Source organism: Daphnia magna, unplaced genomic scaffold (assembly GCF_020631705.1).
Source record: "Daphnia magna isolate NIES unplaced genomic scaffold, ASM2063170v1.1 Dm_contigs170, whole genome shotgun sequence".
Classification (NCBI taxonomy): domain Eukaryota; kingdom Metazoa; phylum Arthropoda; class Branchiopoda; order Diplostraca; family Daphniidae; genus Daphnia; species Daphnia magna.
In genome coordinates, this window is record NW_025533150.1 from 34,370 (window position 1) to 54,270 (window position 19,901).

Genomic DNA, 19,901 nt, shown 5'->3' on the forward strand with positions numbered 1-19,901 from the left:
GAACTTGTGCGAGATTTGGCAACATCGCCAATGATTGGCTATTTTATCGTTTGACAGCTCATTCGACTGACCTCAAAGGGAAAAATACTGAATTGTCATTTTGACATTTACCCACTTTCCTTGCAGAAAAAGAGTAAATTAGGATTTTGTAACCAAATGTCTACCTTTTTTCACCAGGCGGGGACGGCAATGGAGTGCCTCAGTGTAAGCCATCTTCTTACTTGATGCGTCATTGTCACACTTGATGAGTCCTAACAGGTCGCTACCACACAAATAAAAGCTAAAAATATGAACACTCTTATTTCTTTTAGATTCCCATCACCCTACACAAGGAATCTGTCTTGGACCATGAAGGGAGAGAAGTGCATAGATGTGGCTTCAAAATTGGAGGAGGGATTGACCAGGATTTCAGAAAGAGCCCTCAGAGCTACTCGGATAATGTGAGTGGCTCATTCCAGCAGTTCCTATCTATTTAGGAAGCTTTCAGTGTTTTTGGTTTTGTTTTTGCATTTCTTTTAGGGAATCTATGTAACTGAAGTGCAAGAAAGTAGTCCAGGTACCAACTTTTTTTTAAATTCTTTTCAACACCTAGTGCTAATTTTTGTTTACAACTACAGCAGCAAAAGCTGGTCTCCGGGTGAATGACAAAATATTGCAGGTATTTATTTCTGTTGGTCTAATATCAAAGTTAATAATAATGCTGATGTCTTAAGTTTTTATAAGCTGTTCTAAAACTTGATTTGTACCTAAATAACCTTGTCTTTAAATGGGAAAAAAAAATGCCAGATTGAAGATATGTTTTTACCAGTCACATCTCCAGTTGGCATAGCTATATCCTGTGTATTTCTTCAGTCTGGCTCTTTTTTGACCTCATTTCATTTTATTTTATTATTATTATTATTTATTTATTTATTTATTTATTTATTTATCTATCTATCTGTTTAAAAGTGTAACGGGTACGATTTGACCATGTGCACTCACAAGAAGGCTGTCGACTACATCAAGAAATATCCTGTCTTGAACATGCTAGTGGCACGTAAAGGAGTGACACATTCTTGAATGCCGGACTGTTTGGAAAACGTGGACCATTATCAGCTTTACATAGATATTTATATATTATTTGTGGGGGAAAAGAAAAATCCTTTGGTACATCAAATGACGTCAATTTTGCTTTTTCACTATCTGGTTTTCATTTCTAGTTAGCGCGCTTTTCTTCTCATTTATCTTCTAACGCATGCTCCAAAATCGGAGGAAAAAAAAAAGTCGCAATACGTTGTATCGTGTCGTTCCAGTGCCAAAGTTCCCTTAGATTGATATTGTACTCCTTTCGTGGAATGGGTTTTTTTCGTTTTTTCGCTTTTTCTTGTTTTTTTGTCCTTTTTTTTTTTTGGTTTTTGTTTTTCTCGCGAAGGGACGAATCGCGTGCGTTATTTTGCTGACTGACTGGAGTCGATCATTGAACTTGTCATCTTTCTGTCTGTAAAACTTGCTTTCAAATAAAAACTTTACGAAACCAGCCAAATCGTTTGGTGTTGACCGACCAATTTTGCTGATTATTGTTTCAATAGCTGAAGTCGCAGTAATGATTATTATGGCGCAAAACACTCGCCCGTGTCAGGGAAAATTGCAAGCAGCTGAATCATGAGCAGATAAAAGTCTGTCCTGCGACCGATTGCTGAATTGGCTGCGTGGAATCGTATTGCCCTAAAGTCCAAGGCTCCTTCAGGTCAAACGGAAAACGCGTATTACTTTTCGCTGTTACCGCACATGCTGCCCCTGCGGCGCCGTGAGTGGACTGTCCACTGGCCGCTCGCAATAATCAATCGATAATGATTAGACATTCACTCGCCACACATTCTAGCCCATCCAACAGTCGTATTTGCCAGTGCTGGTGAGCGCTCGCTAGTCTATAAATACGTTGATGAGCTAGTCGATTCGAATTTCACTAGGATGGGCATGAAAACACGTTTAGCCGTCCTAATGGGACTCGTCTTGTGTCTCGGTAAGTGTTTCCTAGTGTTTCGTGTCGGTGTTTTGCAATTCGTGACGGATATTCTCCTCGTGTTTTTCATATTTCGTCGCCACCTGCCATCCCGTCAACAGCTTCGGTGTCGTCTGCTCGATACAGTAAGTTTCGATACCTCTCATTTTCGATACAAAAACGGCATCAAATGTGTACTTGTCTTTGCCAACGAAAGCACCATGGGCGGCGGGTAGTGAATACGTCTACCGACTGCACGCCATCTCGGTCAGCGACATTCCCGAGCTGGGCCCACAGGCGGCCGGTGTCAAGTTCGATGCGCAGTTGATGGTCCAGTGCCGCGATGCTGGTTCCATCATTGTCAAGGTAAGTTCGAGTCATCGGACACCGGGTCAATTTATTCCATCGTGTTTCTCTCTTTTTTTTCTTCTAAATGGAGTTTGAAATCAATTAGCTGGCCGACGTCACAGCGAGAAATTTCCACACAGATGTCAGCGAAAGTTGGAGCGAACTCGAGTCCAGCCAAATTGGCACACAGGTCGTCGTCGAAGGCAAACATTTCCTCGAGAAACCATTCATCATCCGTCACCGTGAAGGCTTGGTAATCATTATCTGCTTGCTTCATATCCGCTACTCAATCGTTTCAATCGCTTCGTATTTGAATGAACTAATTAACAATGAATGCGGCGTCGGTCTTGAACACAACGGTTGAAATGAAATGCAGTTCGAGGCGCTGGTGGTAAGTCAGGATGAACCATTTTGGTCCATCAATATGAAAAAGGCCGTGGCGTCGAAACTGCAGCTGCACGTCTCTGGAAGTCGAAGCGTCGAATCAGCGTCGCGCAATTTCGGCCTGCCGACCGAAGACTCGACAGAAGACGTAAACACCGTCTTCAAAGTCTTGGAGGTAGGTTCAGCAATGGAGTTACGAAGGGATGTGTCTACTGTAATTCGCAAATTGCCTCAACGATGCGATGTAGAGTGGCGTTACTGGCGAGTGCGAGATGCTCTACGAAATCGCTCCTTTATCGGACGCTCTCATCCGCTCCGACAGCAAACTCAACCCTATGCCCAAGCTATGCGTCGAAGGCACTTTCTTCCAAGTGGTCAAGACCAAGGACTACAGCAAGTGTCGGCTAAGCAAGCCCGTCTATACGGTCATCGCTCCTGCCGGATGGCAATGCAAACCGGGTGTCGCCGCTTGCGGAACAGCTCGTTCGGTAATGCACTAACTCAGTAACGTCTCTACGTTTAAATTAACGAATGGCCCTTTCATTTGGGTTTCCATCGCCAACTACCTATTTCGCATATTTATTGTTTAGCGGCTAAATTGTAAACTAAATTTTCAAATGGAATTGTAAAACGTAGCGTTCGTCCGTCACCCGTTACATCGGATGCGGTAGCCTGGAATCCTTTACGTTGCTCAAGATGACGCATCAAGGCGAAGTGCGGACTAGTCCATACGCATACGACACGGAACAGCTGAGGTCCCTTTCGTTGATGAAGCTGATACTGCAGGCCGTGCGCCACGCTTCGTCGTCATCGGCGTGGCCACCCAAAGAATTGGACACTGGACTTTCTATCGGCTCGCTTGTCTATTCCTTCCCAGGAACGAATGCCAGTGGTAATCATTGGCTTTCGGACGGGCTAATGCGGATGCCTCCTCTGCGCGATGCCGACCAACTTCACCAAGGCGTTGAGAACATGCTGGATGAGGTAGAACGTCTGCTGACCCAGGCCGTAGACCGGATAGAAGAAAGCCAAGAGGAAGCAGCGATCGATACGATCTCAGCCATTTCTCATCTCATCCGTCACTTGGATTATCAGAAAGTCAGTACATTGGTAGGCGACGTTGGCCATCGCTCCAACCTTGAGAGGTGATTTAGCCTTATAGCCTTTTCCAGCTAAAAAAAACCTATTCTAATTCATTGGATTGTCTTTATAACTGAATTTGAACAGGAGTATTTTGTTGGATGCAATGATCGCTGCTGGCAGCAATCCTACTGTCACATTTTTGAAGGAATCGATTTTGAACCGTCGTCTCAGCAAGTCGGAGAGCCTTCATGCCATTTCCAGTTTACCGCTGTACGTCCGCACGCCGACCGCTGAACTTCTAAACGAACTTTTTGTAAAAAATAATATCATGAGTCTTTTTTTTCTCAAATGAATCTCATCGTTGGGCGCGACGTGATCCATAATAGTGATTTATTTTACATCTCTTAGAGCATGGTGAAAGCTACAAGCACTTTTTCGGGCTCTGAACGGCCCATCTACCATTCGGCGATGATGTCTGTCTGCCAATTGGCGCACGTGGCCTGCGTGAATGTGAGTGAGGCTCGCACTCGTTTCCCCAGTGGTCTCTATGGCGAATTTTGTCAACCTAACGACCCGTTCATCACCAGCAGACTGGTACCGCTTCTGTACAAAGAAATCAACGGCGCTGGTTCCATCGAAGACAAAATGGCTGCTCTGACAGCCCTCGGAGAAATCGGCCACGAATCCATCCTCTCTGTCGTCCTTCCTATTATCAAGGCTAAAGTAATAAATAGATGAGATGGCAGCCGAGTGGTGTCTGATTGCTCCATCTTTTGTGATCCACTTGTAGGGAGATTATTCTCCACTCATCAGGACAAAAGCTGTCATCAGTTTACACAAAATCGCTCACGACTCGAACGCAAAGGTTATACAAGTGCTGTCCACCACATTTCAGAATCCGACCGAGAGTAGCGAAGTGCGTAACAGGCGAACCAGTGAAGGAAAATGTAGAAAAATGACGGAAGAGATAATTGTCTGTTTATTTCCATGTAGGTTCGCATGGCGGCTTTTACGCTGCTCATCTTAGCCAACCCTCCAGCTTACCGCTGGCAAAGGATTGCCGTGTCAACTTGGTTCGAACACAGTGCCCAGGTTTGTAATAATTTGCTAATCTAATTATGTACGTCAATCACATCTACATTCGTCATGTAAATGTATCAAGTGCAAAATGACAGGCTTGGGTGGAAAGATGGTTGACAAGTCAGAGTTCTGTTGGATAAACGAAACTCTACAAAACTGGCCTTTTTACTATTATATAGGTAGCCTCTTTTGTCTACACGACTCTTCACAGCCTGGCCAGCAACATTGAACCAGTCGAGAACCTAAAAGAGTTGTAAGTCTTTGCTTTTAGACACATTTTACCTGTTCAGAATAGTCGTGATCATACTTTCCCACCGACTAAACAGATCGGAGAAGGCGCAGATCGTATTGCCGCTAGCCAAACGCGTTCCTTTAGGCTTGAAATACTCCTACAATTTGAAACGGTCCCACCTGGTCGCAGAAAGCAGCGCTGGCGCAGAGTTTCATAGCGAAATGTTCAATTCCGAAGAATCCATCTTTCCCAAAAGCCTTTACGGCCGGCTCAGCTGGGTCCTCGGACCGTACCACTTTGACATTTTCGAGGTAATGTACAGTATGTCGATCAGCAGCGTGAAAATTGTTTAATGGCAAGTACTTTTAGCTGGAGGCCTACGGCGAGAATTGGAGAAGTGCCTGGGACAGAATCCTGGCCAAATTCAACCCCTCCTCCGAGAATGTAGAAACTTCCCAGTCAAGAAACGGTCGTTTTCGAGAATTTGACCTGCATCCCGACCTACGTCGCATGAAGAAACAGCTCAACGCCAAGAGCCCCATCCCCGCACAGGATGCCGGTTCGGCAGACGCCTTTTTGCATTTGAGCTTGATGAAGGCTGTCCATCATTTCACGTCCTTCGATGAAGCCGGCATCACCGACCTATTGCAAAGTGACTTACCAATTTGTTTCTTACACCTGCGTCTCTTACCAACAGTCGGTCAAACTAAAATCAATTTTGGAAAATGGCGATAGGTCTTTGGACGTCGGGTAGCCTCTCTGTGAAGCGAGAGTTTTCTCGTCGCAGGTGGATGCCTTTGACTCATGCTGAAGTTCTGGTGCCGAGCACCCTCGGCTTTATGATTAGCACACGAACTCAAGCCCAGGTCTTGTCTTCCTTTAAAGGTAACGATTATTTCACGTAATGATCACAATCCTTACGTTTTGTTACTGGTTCGACCCAACCATTCACATCTCCTTCGCCAGGTGACATTCAAATTGTCAGCGGCCGTGCTGATGATTTAACAGATCTGAAGAAATGGTCGACCCCTACTTCTACAAAGAATTTGGGTTTGGAGCTAGACGTCAAGCCAACGTACTTGAAAATGTTTGAAATATTTCTGAATGACGTACACACATTTCTGTTGGCGCCCACAGGGTAGTTGTCAAATTAGCAGCGAGTATGAGCGTCAACGTGGAATTCACCAAGGCTCTGCCTGTCTCGGGTGTTGCCACCCTTGCGACCGTCAGTCTTCCTGGTCGATTGACCCTTGGTGTCGAATTGGACAACTGGAAAATGATAGCCGCTTGGAAGCCAGCCTCGTCAGGGCCCGCTGGACTTACCACCCTCTTTCATTACCGCGTCCAGCCATTCACTGCCCTACAGGCGATAAGTGCTGACCTACCAACTTATCCTAGTCCTGGCGAATTGAAAGATGTTCACGCCTTTGGCGTGGCTGCTCAGACGGTAAAGAAATTCAACAAAATGCGATATTTTTCTACTTTTTTCTACGTTTTATGAAACGTTCTGACACTTTCAGCATCAACACCCAATTGGTGGTATATCTGGATTAAAACTGAACTGGACCAGCAGGAAAGAATTGCCCCCTGCTGTCAACCATCGATCTGTTTGGCAGGAATCACCCTCAAAATTCTTCATGAACGCCAATTTTGCTTTGCTACCTGCTTCTCTGCACCTTCAATCAAATCGCGTCACACTCGACCCGATCGCCTCGGAAACGACGAAAATTGTCTTCTCCTTAAATATTGGTGAGTAAATTGGGGGCAGCAAATTTTTAAAGGGAAGTCATCGCAAGTAAAGAGGCAAACTCTGAAATGTGTGTGTTTCACGTTTTGTAGACGCGGCAGACAAGTTGGATAGAGGCACCCAAGTGTACAGCACCGGTTCAAAATCACCGGCCGCCGTTAAGGAGCCAGTTAACCGCATTCAGTACCTATCAAACAACATGGAGCCTCATATCAAGAAAAAACTGAACAAAGTACTGTCTGTTGCATCTTATTTTTGACTGTATGATTTTTAAGTCGACGAAAGCTACGGATGATATTCGTTGAGATAACTGTACGTTTCCTTGAAGGTTTTAGGTCCCGTGCCAAAAGGATCGGCCATTCACGTCGATGCTAAATTGATTATGGAGAAGGTCGGTTTGCCTGCCAAAATTTACGGCGCTTCTTTTGCCGGAGCTTATGGAACGGAGGGCACCAAACTCGCCATCAATGCCCAGCTCGAATTGCCCATCAATCAAGAAGTGTCAGACCCGTTTACGGTAGGATTTGAAATCCGAATTCATCAGGCTGATTTGGCACTTAACGACAGTTTTTGACAGTTGTGCATTGAAGGAGGTGGAAATTATCCGCGATTACCCTCACTGGATCGTCGCACAATGATCGATACTCCGATGGAAGCCTCCTGGAACGCCAATATCGGTTTCGGAGACTCGTGTTCGGAGCATCAAATCGCGGTTGATGTACGTTTTCCTAATAGACCTTTACAAAGTTCTTGGTTAAAAGCTAACGATTTGGCTTTCGAAATTGTCTCACTTTTAGGTCAGCATGAGACGCAGCGAGGCGTTCATCCGGTACGTCGAGGACTCACCGGGGAATCGTGATTGCATCATGCACGAATCCCGAGGAGAATTTAGCCATGAACAATGCCTGGCTGTCAAAGAGCTAGCCACTGTTCTGGACGAATACGACGCCGTCGTCAAATATGGTCATGTATGAACAAATGCTTCGCATGGCAATATTTTCATTTTCGTCGTTCGAAAATCCAGTTTTTAAACGTTTGCTTTTTTCCGTTTCATTCACGAAGATGCTGCCCATTTTGATGAACGCCACGCTGGGCGTGGAAGGCTGGCTTAAAAGCAAATTTTATGCCCACTTGTCGGAAAATCGGGTGGAAGTGAACAACGCCAACAAGCAGTTACGAATCTCAGCCAAAGTTCAGCCATCCTTGTCGGCCGTTGACCTGATGTTCCACAAGCCGCAATCCAACACCTTATTCCGGGAATTACCGCTTTCTGAAACATCCAACGTGATATTCCCGGTCAGCGCCAAGAGCTCCTTGATGGAACGCTTGATCGACAACACTATTAGCGACGGATTTGCTCGTAAGGATATTTTTCAAGTTTTCCCATTTTTAAATGTTTGAGTTTCACGAGCAAATTTCATTTGAAACTCATGCATATTTATAAAATAAAATAGCAATCTGTCGCCTGGAAAGGAATAGCATCACAACCTTTGACAAAGTGCAGTACAACGCGCACATCAATGACTGCGAACACGTAGTCATGACTGTACCGGGCATTGAGACACTAGCCGTGTTAATGCGTCAAGACGGCGAAAACAAGGTTTGCGAGACTGATTTACCTTAGAATGCCAATTAGCTTGTGTAAGACCAATTTTTTTTGGTAATTTTCATAGACTGTTACCCTATTAGTTGGTCGAGACAAATTAGAAGTTGCAGCGGCCAGTCTTAAGATTCGCTATAATGAAATTGATGTGGTCGTCACCGAGGATCAACCGCTGGAAGTTCACCACGCTGATATGACCTACCAATCCAGCTCTCGACCTTCTATCGGAGTCTATAAGGTTAAGCTTTCTCCGCTGAATTGTGGAGCAATGATTTCGTACAAGTTCAATGTTCAACATTTATTGGCTCGTAATAGGCCTTCTGTGTCAGCTAAATGTAATTTGTTGAATGCCTGTTTGACTCTTTTGGTTTTGCATAGTGTGTGTGGTACTTAATTTTGTCTTCCTTTCTTTGGTTCTTTAAGGTCGGACCATCTGCTTTCAAGCTTTCGTCTCACGGCCATGATATCCATATCATAGCCGATGCATCGAGTAGCGTCACCGTCAAAGTATGTTTTATTTGACGACTTTTTCTAATAGCGTTGAGAAGACATTGGTTGATCGTTAGGCACCCAGGTCGTTCCAAGGAAAGATGATCGGCCTTTGCGGTAACATGGACGGCGAAACTGTTTCTGAATTGCGTGATTCTCAGCGTTGCACGCTCTCGTCTGGAACTCTGATGGCCGCTTCTTATCAACTGAACGACGGCCATCAAGGAAAGCAATGCTTCGGGCTGCCTGACAAAGTCCGAGGCCAGTTACGGTAGATGATCATCATTACTATCGTTTTTTTACAATACAGTTGTGTTATCTGTATTGTCTACATTTTTTTCCAGTGAGGAACAAAATACCTGCCACAACAAACACGATCTTCCTCTTACCCCCATGCCTTCGCCCCCTAGCTCTCCGCCCAATGATGGATGTATCATACGACGTACGTTGGTTGTTGTGCGCAGTTCCGATGAAGCCAAATGTTTCTCTACTAGTACCGTGAAGGAATGCCGACCATCATGCTACGGACTATACGGCCACTTCAAGCCAACTATCGTAGGAGAATAAATAGATATTTTTTTTTAAATACGTGGCCTGTAGTTTCATAGTATTAAATGCAACTTTTAATTCGGAAGGTTGGGTTCCACTGCGTTACGAACCCAAAATTAGGTGAAGAGTTGGAGCAGGAGGCTAAGCACAAAGTCTTGACTTTTATGCTTGGCAAGAAAGAGGACATCCGCACAACGCTCTATTTGCCCACACTTTGCCGGCCGAATGCTGAACAGGTCGATCCCACCCTGTTAACCTAGATTTTTCAATTACGGTCTCGGATTGTCAAACTTTTTGCCTTCTTCTAATCTGATACTCATACCCAGTACTATATAATACAATGAAAACGCTTGGACGCTTTGCATAATCTATTCGGTGATCGAAGCGCGGGTATAAAATAAGATCAGTGCAGGTTCATCGGATTGTTGAAGCTTGGCGCGTACATCCAAAACTATGTTTGATCGTAAAGCAACACATTTTCAGTATTGAAAAAAAAATTCAGAATGAATAGTAAAAAAGTCCATTTTCTAAGGTAGAATTCTCATTCACCGTGAAAAAAAAAATTGTCTGGTTTCTGCTTATTGTTTGAACTTATTTTACTTTAACAAAAAAATAAGAAAGATAACTAATTTCAGATATAAACAAAAAGCTAGTATTCTAACGCAGGATAGCACGCTATACGCGAATGTATACCAGCTTAACACAAAGCTCCTTCTTATAAGGACTCACGTGAGGGTAGCCAGCTTACAGTAAGGCCACCTCTTAACGTCCTGTCGGACGCCGAGTTAAATCCCGACTCGTTCTCTAATTGTACTAAATTAGCTCAACCTTAACTGGGTGTGGACACGGTGTATTAGCCTTGTGAGACAACACAAAAAGAAGCAAAAGAATTAGGAGATTTCTTCTTCAGGCGATACCACCCCTCGCCACCTCAGACGCTTTTCGGCTCTGACGCAACGCAGTCATGGGTGGTCCTAACTAAAGTCCAAGTTCTAGTTCCAGTTCAAGTAATTCTTCAGAATATCATCGAAAAAATCATGACCGAAGTCTCGCAAATCGCAACAGGAAAATTAGAGATCTAAAACAAGACCAAGATGTTCTAGATCAGGCACGAAGCCATGAGTTACAAGATCGTGAACCAAGAATAACGTAGGAATCAAGATCAACAGCATAGAGAGCAACGCAAAAGGGACCGGCTGATGCAAGAGCAACGCCGGCAGGAGGGGCATGGCCCAAACGAGGGTGACAAACGACAAAGACCCTGCCAGAGAGATCCTCTCACAACGTAGATTTGCTGTAACGAGAAGACGCATGTGGATTGTCAGAGATTGGATGACCTCAACCTTTCCTTCGGAAGCCAAACAGCTACGAGGAAGTTTTCTTCCCAGCTTTACTGACACCGATTTTGATGTGAAATATCCACTGTTGGATTGATCACTAGCCCGGAGTTTCAATGATTTGAAGTATCACGAAATGTAGAAAGCTGAGGCCACTGAGAAGTCATTAAAATCCGAGCAGTATACAAGGTCATGGAAGTTGCCCGTTCACTCTTATTCTTGAAAGAACAAATGGCCAACGGAGAGCTACAAAACTCTTCCATGGCGGAGGCAGTGGATGTGGCTCTACGTTTTTGGGGCCACACCTTCCACGGCGTCACTGCTAGCCGACGGGAAAACTTACTAAAGGTGTCAAACCCCAAGTGTGTCTCCTTGTTGAAGGAATTTGAGCGTTTCAAGACCAATCAGTGAAGAGCTCTGTTCGGCAGTTATTTTATTAAAGTAGTGAAAGTGTTACAATTGTATCTCCCGCCAATATCCCCATCCCTAATTATGTGTTGGTCTCTGCCAGATGGCGGGTCAATTAGCCAGACGCCTTGGTCTACCTGTTGTAAGAGGCAGTAGAGGGTAAACCGTCTGAGCGACAGGACCATAGGAGGGCGCTTTGCTTATTGCTGGCTTCCCCTCGCGGACTATTTTCCATTCCTTTTTCGCGTGTTTCCTTTTTCGCGTAACTGTGCGAATCCCAAGTGCAGGGCCAAAATACATCTATCTCGTTGACTTATTTAATTGCCTCTTTCTAGAGTAAATTAAAAAAGAGACAACGAACGATCAAAAATTTGAAAACACCAGACACCCAAACATTCAGTTATCCAGCTACAAGAATCGTTACCAAGGAACCAACTATGGCTCAAGAGGATTATCAAGCGGCTCTCAGCGTGGAAGATACAACAAAAACATTTGAGGCGGCAATCTCGGCGCAGGCAACAGCTCGAACAGTATGTTGCGGATCATGAACTGCTATCTGGCGGGCAGCTAACTAGGTCGAGCCGACTCGTTCGTAAACCAACTATATTTGATCTGTAATACATGTAAGGCTGCCAGGGGCGCTGTAATCAGCGCCTTCTTGGTGGCCGATATCGACGAAAGCCCTCCTTCACAAAACTTCATCAAGGTAAAGCAGACGTCACTATTTGTGTCAGAGTTCCAATAAAAGAAAACCAGTGTATTCACCTGCGTTAGTGTTCTTATTCAACAAGGGTTACTCAGCAGGTATAAGTTTAATAATTTAAGAAGAGAAAATTGTGTCATGGTCCAATTTTAAACAGAATTCTGATATCTAGAAAGTGAAATCACTGCTATTAAGTCAAGCCACGTTGAACTCTTTGTAAAAAAGGCGTGTTGAAGAAGTTGTGTAAGCATTATACTTAATATACTGAATAATTTACACTTATTTAAGTATTGTCTATCCTTAATAATCCCCCTCTTGGCTTAAGTTAGTCTAAAAAGCTGAACTCAGCCACTTATTTAATATACCAGAGAATAAATTTCATTGGTCGTGAAGAATCTCAACGTCTTTCAGTAATCTAAGTAACACCAGATATCTTGGCTTCCTAAGGGGAATCCCAACTCCTCGTGAGCCTACATCACCAGAGCCTATCTACCCGAATATTCTCTTGTCAGCACTGTACTTCAACATCCAACACCACGTGAGCCAGATTACGGCAGGGATCCAATCTCACGATTCTACAGGTGCCAAGCACCAAGAAGTATCCTGGGCCGTACAGCTTAAGTGAAGATTCCTTAATCGTTCCAGCGCATTCTGCACCTTTGCCAACAAGGAGCGTAATCATCCAGAATTTCCTGGCAAACGAGGCTAAAAGAGAACAGACAGAAGGAGAGAGAGAGAGGAGACGAAGAAATTAACGAAGTGGACACAAATTTTGAATTAGAACCGAGGAAACGGAGACTGCTCTTATACAAGATGATAGTGAAGAAGAAAGAGAAACAGTAAAAAGAGAGGAAAGTGAAGAATAAGATTCACATCGATTCATTCTGGAGAATTCGTCTTGGCCATCCATGGTCGATAGTTATAGGAAATTTTAGTGAATTTGCTCAAAAAGAGACTTCACTTTTTTTGCCCCCTTCCATTTAAGTTTTCAAATCAAGATCTCAGGCAACTAGTGGTGTAATTAAGAGGTTGTGTACACTGTAGGGGAGACTGGAGTATGCCGGGACACCGGGTCAAGAGGGACAGTAGGGGGAAAAATAGTAGATTTTGATAAAATAAAAATTTTTTTTAGTATGTTATTTAGATACATACAATCTACTTTGGCATGAAATTTGGTTGAGTTTTGTCAATAACTGTATCAGTTATCAACAAAACTAAAAAAACGGTTTTGTTTTAGTTAATTTTGTCTCCGCCATTTAATGTTTCTACAAAAAAATAATCGCAAATGGCATGTAAATTTAATATGGAAATGAAGCTTAATCATTTTTTTATCGTTAAAAACAAAAATTATAATTTTCGATCAATTACTGTAGATAATATTAACGTTTTAAAAAAATAGTCTTTATCGGGAAATCGGGACAGCTGTTTTGTTTGACTAAAATGGGACATTAGTGGGCGGGTTTGGTCTTCAAGCCCATCACTCATCGACGAGCTCATGACGCAATTACTGTCCCTTACAATGATAACAAGCAATCGATTATTCAGCATATTAATCGATTACAATAAGTCCAACCCCCGCCTATCTTTAATAAGGGTTTTTTTATCATATAACAAAAAATGTTTATTAACACAATAATCAAATTGAAACATTTATTAACTTATAGAGTCTATGCAGTGGGACGCTATTTCAATTTTTACAAATTTTTTTAATGAATTTTAAGGCGAAAACGGAGGACGTCCCTCACCACCCACCCTAGTGTCCTCACTTACCACTCAAAATAGGCTCCTCCCACAAATCTAAGAAAACTTTAAAGGTCTTATATGGGAAAATGGTTTATTATTAAATTATATAAAATATATTGGGGGTACATTACAGTATGGAATACATAAAAACAAAATAATAAATTAATTTAATGATTAGTTTGGGAGATATAGGGGGAAAACGAAAACCGTCCCGTATCTGTAACTCGACGAATACGTCAAAAAATTGTTTTTTCAACAGCATATTTTCTTGTTGCTTTCTCATGATTTAAAATAGTGCCTGGAACAACTATAATTTTTGTTTTCTTTTTCTTATCAACTCGATTTTTTCAGATTCTTAGATTACTGAAATCAGTGTAGTTGCACAAAATGGCGACCTCGACTAAAAAGCAACAGGCGCAGACCTTAGCTTTATTAACAATAGAGATATTCAAGAGAGAATTACACAAGAATTTGAAAAGTTATGATGAAGCTTGCAGAGACAATTTGTTGGTAAATGCAGAAATAGCTTACGAACTCGCGCGAAATAGAATGAAAAGACTAATGAAGCAGTATAAAGCAGTCATACCCAACTCGATGGCGAGGCACAAGCAAAATATATCGACAAACACGAAGAATTTGTAGACCGTTACCATAAAATGGTTATCGATTGGAGAAAAAGAAGGCCAACTGAAGAGGATCTACCCGAACATTCGGATAATGAAGAGGAGATTACTCAAACGACCGCAATGGATGCTGCACAAGCAGCAACGGCAGTTGCACAAGCGACAACGCAAGCAATCAACACAATCGCATTGCAACCACAGCAAAAGATCATGAGCATTGCTCATCCGCTACCAAGAATTGAATTTGACCTAACAGAAGAAAATAACGACAAGGAAATAGAGATTTTAAATAGGAAATACAACAGGCCGAGATCGACAAAAACTGACCACTACATCGCAATTACGGAATTGCCTAGGGTAGATCGAGTAGAAGACTACAAGGCGACGAGGAAGTTGCACGACCAAGCGATGGGTCACGCTTTGAACCTTGGCCACTTGGAAACCGCTTCTGAACAGAATGAAGCCATTTCAGAGATAGTTACGCGAAAACTGCCTCTTGAATTAGTTTCAAGATGGCATGGGGAAACAAGAACATCCCGTAAAACGTTGAAAGATCTCTTTACCTTCATTGATAGCGTGGCAGAAGATTGGGAATATGCATTCTCGACTAGAAAGCAACCTGGATAACGCTTCTGCACAGAATGAACGTGGACGTCGGATAAGATAAATTTGTTCACTATTTATTAAACATCTATTTGTTCCTTTTTTCTAATTCAAATAAACATATTACATTCAATTATGTTAATAATAAAAGTTTAATAAGAGTTTTTTATTCATTATAAATATCTAAGTAAGCTGTATTCTTATACAACGCATAAACTAATATAATGTAAGTTTTAAATCATAGCAATAAGTAGACTCATAGATAAAAGTATACTAGAAATTATTGTGTGTAATAAGTTAGTTATTCTTAAGAATATACAACAACTATAATAACCCTCTCGCAACTCTCGGTAAGATTAGTTTTCCTAAGTTAACGTTTAAAAACATGTGGCGCAACACTAAGCTAAATGCATACCATAAACTGTATCAGAAAAGCTGAGTTGTTAAAGCAGATGATTCCCAATAGAAAGTAAGAAAAAACTAGGGTTCGATCCTAGGGTCAGGCTTTTCTTTCTTGCGTGTTTTTTCTTTGCATGTCGAATGAAGGATATCCAATGGACGTCCGTTTCATGACGTCCAATGGATTATCCTAAAGGACATCTAAAAACCCGGACATTAGAATGTCCCGATGACCTTCATTAGACGCCGGATAGGATATCCCGCTTGGTCCAAAAGGACGTAGCTGGGATATCCCTATGACGGCGGAATGCTATGTGTGGTCTGAGCCATCTATATTTTTTTATTTTAAAGCCAACCCTAACATATATTTCAGTTCTTCCCTACCATTTATCCAACCACGATATCTATATATTTTTTTTATTACAAGAAGAAGTAAGGATACACCATTGAAATTAACTGCACACAAAACAATGTGTGAAGCTGTCCAATATGTTAAGAGTAGCTGGTATCAGCTTTCTATTTAAAACTATAGATGTCGTTTTACCGTGTCAAGTAGCTGTCAGTTGATGATTTTGAATGTAAATGTCATTCTATAATCATTTATTTAAAAAAATTAGATAGAGAAGGTTATTTAAAGTTTTTTTATTAAATCAGAATTAATTCACGCTACACATTAAAACTACATTTAAGCAAAAATTTAGCCTAATAACAATGCAAAGGCCCTCTTGAGAAAAAGTGTTTTTAAATCTTAGCAATATTATTAGTGCATGTCTAATGCTTAAAGAAGTAAACATGATTACAAAAAAAATCATCATAAAAAAAGTAAAGTAAATTCCGAGTTCAAATAAATATTACAACATTGCCTAATAACTAAGCTATATTAAAGTATGAAGAATGTGTAGAAAACTATAGAAATGCAGCCAATAAATAAGTTTATTCACGATACTCTCTATAAGCCGCCATGCGTCATGTCAATACCATAATCCTCCACCAACACCGAGTCCGTATACAACGAGAAATTTTTACTGTAATATAACTGGCAACCCTCGACGTTTACAAGCTCTATTGAACAGAAGCTTCACTCACACATATACCCTTATATTTTACCAAAAGCACCAGGGTGCAGTGGAAGATAAAGATACGGATTTGAGTGGGATGTTTAAGGGATTTGAACTTTTCTTTATTAGTATAATTTTTTATCGCTATTAGGGCTCGAACCCGATCACAGTCGGGGAGTCGTTTAGCTATTGTTTGTGAATGGTTTATTGTTCATCCCCTTGTAGCAGACGAATTTCTGGCAGCAAACAAAATTCTTCGGCTAAAAGAGTCGAGCAATTTACAAACAAAAATAAAATAAAAATAGACTTGATCGAACTGGGGCTAGAAAAAAAAATTGGGAAATGAAAAGATGAATAGGGTACCCACTGCTAGGAATAAAAGGGGGAAATCTAAATTATAGTTATGAAAACTTCATTTTTAACGTGAAGAAGATGGTTTCTCCATAAGACGCTGCAGCCGCAGCAGACCAACTTTGACACAAATGATATTTTCGCATTTGTGGAAAACGCGCAACGCAGGATGGTTTACTGCTCTATTGTCAAAATTTATTTGTTTCCAAAAGGGGAGAACTCAACCGTGTTCAAACTTTTCCCTTGAACGTATTTTTATTTTAAGTCCAGCATTTAATACGAAAAAAAAAAAATAAATAAAGGAGTAGTTATCTATTTGCCGGGTGGTTTGTCATGAGTTTGTTTGCACAGGCATGCCGTTTAGCTTACGAGAACCGAGCCATTGGAAATTAACTTACAGAAAATATATATTATTCGGCATTTAATAACATTCGAAGCAAGTATACTTATGATAGGATTTTAATTTCAAATAATAAAAAACTACTTTAAACTTAATAAATCATGCTGAAGTTACTAATTAAAATAATATTTAGCATAAATTGTTCAATTGCAATTGATACACTTCTGGTTTAACCTAAGTTCGACATCATCTTAACTTCTTAAAAATCCTGTTGGTGATTTTTTATCGAAAGAAACTCAAGTGTTTTACAACAATTCGATTGGATTGTTCGAAAATGATGATTAGTCTATCTGTAGATTGGCACATTGAATAGCTTATTCCGGAAGGGGAATAAACATGTATGGGGTGGGTGCATTTAAAAGTATTACTAAAATTACATGAATAAAATAAATAGGAAAGAGTCTACTAATCTACTGGGTATGAAGTTTCTACGGGAAGAGGGGGGATATCCTCAGTTTCGGGGTTTGGTGCACCATGATGGAAATGGTGACCCACCATATCCATCGATCCCTGGATTGCTGCCAATCGGGCCTTGAATCGGAAGGCACCCCAGGATCTTCCGTTGATTCCAAGAATCGAGCGGATTTCGTCGTTCCTGGGGTACCATGGTCCAAGAGTACAAACAACCAGGGGGAGAATCCTCACATGCGAAGAATATTTAGCATGCTTCCGCTGGTAGGCATTCTCCATACTCCCTGGTTGGTCATAGCAGACCACGACGTCGACCATCACCCGGGAACCATATAGTTGAAATTCATCATCCGGTCTTAACCTTTGCCCGGGTATGGCATTGTTGATCGTGACGTCGTGTCCCTGCTTGACTAGCAGCGACTCCAAGAGATCTAGGATGGTGTTGTGCCTCTTGGTGGCGAGCTGGAGACCTTCTTCACAGTGGTTAAGCACATGAAGCCCGGTCTCGTTTTCCTTTCCGCATCGGCGGCAACTCGTATCTTGCTACTGTGAGCAAAACCACGACTGCCCCCGAAGAGGAAGGATGTCGAGCCGGGCCCTGTGAATATATCTCCAATCTCGGAAGGAGAGGGGCGAACGGCAGGATACCAGGCGAGCCATGTCTTTCGACTTGTCTTTCAGGGAGAGGCCAGTGGCAACTACTCCCTGGTGGCTCTTGTATGAAATTAGATCCCTGGTATAGCGCTGCCGAGCTACTTTCCGAAGTCCGCGGACGGCCTTGACTGGGCTTGCGGAGACGTCATCGGCGACATTCTTAGATTTTCATCGCCGGATACATCAATCCGCACTCCCAGTCGTTTTGCAGCTGGCAAGAGTACAAAGATTGAACCCTGCCTCCGCGTACCTCAGTCTGTAGAGCCCCCATCCACGGATCCCAAAAGATATTCCCCAACTGGCAACACTCCTGGATGCTCGTTTTTGAACCCTCGCCGGATGGTGTCATGGAGCTGCTCTCGGCATGTATTCCTCACTGTGGGGTCTCTACAAGTGAGGAGCTGAGCAGCCCTGGCGATGGTCCAGATATCGGCATCATCAAAAGCGGCATGTTTCTAGGCCCCAAACCCGCCGGTCCGCGTAGAAAAACGGCACCGTTGCGTGATTGGGAAGGTTGCAAATAAGGCGTAGGAACTTCCTCAGTCAGTGTTCAGTTGGGTAAGGCAGTCATTCAGGACCCGACCCGAAGCGAGGTGATGGGAAAGGGAGGGAAAAAGGTGGCTACGGAAGATTTCCATGGTGATTGCCGGAAGATTGCCATGGTGCGAGGTGAGACGCGGCAATCTTGTCGAGGTTAGGGATAAGGCCAGTTGGTGGTCGGAACCGCAATTTTCCACCGATCGGTGTACCAAGATATGTTTCTTGGTCGTCTGGACCCAAGCACCGAATTAACTGATCACCAATTCAGCACTGGGCGTCAGACGGCTTGCCTTTGTCGAAGACCAGGCCAGCACACTTCCCGGCATTAAATTGCAGTCCCAAGGTGTTTGCGGTGAGGGTAAAAACGTTTAAAATATTTTGGAGCTCGGAGGGAAAATTTGTAACCACGGCAATGCCATCATCACCGTGGTTTTCACCACCGTGGTTTTCACGATCGAGCCAAATAATAAAAATTCGGGGTTAATATTGGACTTTCCGACAATGACGAGGGGCTCGGAAGCCAGGTTAAAAATAGGGGAACTAAGAGCGTCACCCTGGCAAACACCTGCTGTCGGGAAAATGCGGATGGATTCTTTCCCAGCGGTAAAATCCATCCGATTTCCCGAATATATGTCCACCAGGATACGCCGGAGGTCCTCTGGTAGTTGAAGTGATGTGAAAAGCTCATTCAGAATGGCGTGAGGCACAGATCCAAACGCGTTGCACATGTCCAGCCATGCTATAGACATGTGCTTTCGTTTGGTCTTTGTCTCCTCGACAACCGTCTGTAGAAGCTGTGTATGTTCCTGAATACCATGGACCCCCGGGAGGAAACCTTTTTGCTCGGGAGATAACCAGCCAAGGTCTGAAGCGATTTCCGTTATTCTCTGGCTGATCACTTCCGAGAACAGTTTGTAAATGGTAGGAAGAAGGGATATTGGTCTAAAGTTGAAATAGTCGCTAGTGTCCTCTTTCTTGAAAATGGGTACAGTTCGCGATGTCTTCAAACAATTAGAAACCCCTAGCTTCCAAAACATTTTACAAACTGTTTCCAGCAGAATGCAGTTGGGGTCGATGGCTCCAAAATGACGGTATTCTAGGCCATCAACCCCTGGTGATATGTTGGTAGCCCGGCGAAGCTTAGCATTAAGCTCTTGCTGGGTTGGCGCATGATT

The 19,901-nt window shown here is 42.7% G+C and overlaps 3 protein-coding genes and 1 pseudogene across 4 annotated transcripts; all 4 read left to right on the top strand.

Annotated features, from left to right (window-relative positions):
- The first annotated feature begins 21 nt into the window (after positions 1-21).
- On the top strand, positions 22-1,517 carry LOC123467294 (tax1-binding protein 3 homolog). The gene is made up of 5 exons (XM_045167270.1): positions 22-204; positions 312-440; positions 520-556; positions 618-658; positions 949-1,517. Exons 1-5 carry the CDS (start codon positions 157-159, stop codon positions 1,057-1,059), a joined length of 366 nt encoding a protein of 121 aa, XP_045023205.1. The 5' UTR covers positions 22-156; the 3' UTR covers positions 1,060-1,517.
- A 314-nt stretch (positions 1,518-1,831) lies between these two features.
- On the top strand, positions 1,832-9,851 carry LOC116935439. Of its 2 annotated transcripts, XM_032942743.2 has the most exons (29): positions 1,832-2,002; positions 2,104-2,127; positions 2,199-2,347; positions 2,436-2,582; positions 2,706-2,888; positions 2,962-3,201; positions 3,350-3,858; positions 3,941-4,109; positions 4,205-4,519; positions 4,587-4,712; positions 4,790-4,888; positions 5,056-5,129; positions 5,203-5,419; positions 5,478-5,760; positions 5,844-5,993; positions 6,075-6,183; positions 6,246-6,555; positions 6,629-6,857; positions 6,948-7,087; positions 7,184-7,372; positions 7,433-7,573; positions 7,653-7,823; positions 7,918-8,215; positions 8,310-8,455; positions 8,529-8,696; positions 8,882-8,965; positions 9,025-9,218; positions 9,292-9,502; positions 9,583-9,851. In XM_032942743.2, the coding sequence occupies exons 1-29, from the start codon at positions 1,951-1,953 to the stop codon at positions 9,754-9,756; spliced, it is 5,301 nt and encodes a 1,766-aa protein (XP_032798634.2). In that variant the 5' UTR covers positions 1,832-1,950; the 3' UTR covers positions 9,757-9,851. The 2 variants fall into 2 exon arrangements, with proteins under 2 accessions (XP_032798634.2, XP_045023204.1); XM_045167269.1 differs by lacking the exons at positions 1,832-2,002; positions 2,104-2,127 and having other exon boundaries at positions 2,205-2,347; positions 2,421-2,582.
- A 148-nt stretch (positions 9,852-9,999) lies between these two features.
- On the top strand, positions 10,000-13,103 carry LOC123467280 (annotated as a pseudogene).
- Positions 13,104-13,792: 689 nt separating this feature from the next.
- LOC116922354 lies at positions 13,793-15,046 on the top strand. The gene is made up of 2 exons (XM_032928755.2): positions 13,793-14,197; positions 14,268-15,046. The coding sequence occupies exons 1-2, from the start codon at positions 14,169-14,171 to the stop codon at positions 14,935-14,937; spliced, it is 699 nt and encodes a 232-aa protein (XP_032784646.2). The 5' UTR covers positions 13,793-14,168; the 3' UTR covers positions 14,938-15,046.
- Positions 15,047-19,901: the final 4,855 nt, after the last annotated feature.

Excerpts from the sequence above, each read along its gene's own strand:
- LOC116922354 (XM_032928755.2), top strand. The coding sequence starts at position 14,169 with ATGATGAAGCTTGCAGAGACAATTTGTTG. Across the intron at positions 14,198-14,267 it reads CTTGCAGAGACAATTTGTTG|TCATACCCAACTCGATGGCG; the intron begins GTAAATGCAGAA and ends AGTATAAAGCAG.
- LOC123467294 (XM_045167270.1), top strand. The coding sequence starts at position 157 with ATGTCTACCTTTTTTCACCAGGCGGGGACGGCAATGGAGTGCCTCAGT. Across the intron at positions 557-617 it reads AGTGCAAGAAAGTAGTCCAG|CAGCAAAAGCTGGTCTCCGG; the intron begins GTACCAACTTTT and ends TTACAACTACAG. Across the intron at positions 659-948 it reads TGAATGACAAAATATTGCAG|TGTAACGGGTACGATTTGAC; the intron begins GTATTTATTTCT and ends TCTGTTTAAAAG.
- LOC116935439 (XM_032942743.2), top strand. The coding sequence starts at position 1,951 with ATGGGCATGAAAACACGTTTAGCCGTCCTAATGGGACTCGTCTTGTGT. Across the intron at positions 4,110-4,204 it reads AACTTCTAAACGAACTTTTT|AGCATGGTGAAAGCTACAAG; the intron begins GTAAAAAATAAT and ends TACATCTCTTAG. Across the intron at positions 6,556-6,628 it reads TTGGCGTGGCTGCTCAGACG|CATCAACACCCAATTGGTGG; the intron begins GTAAAGAAATTC and ends TGACACTTTCAG.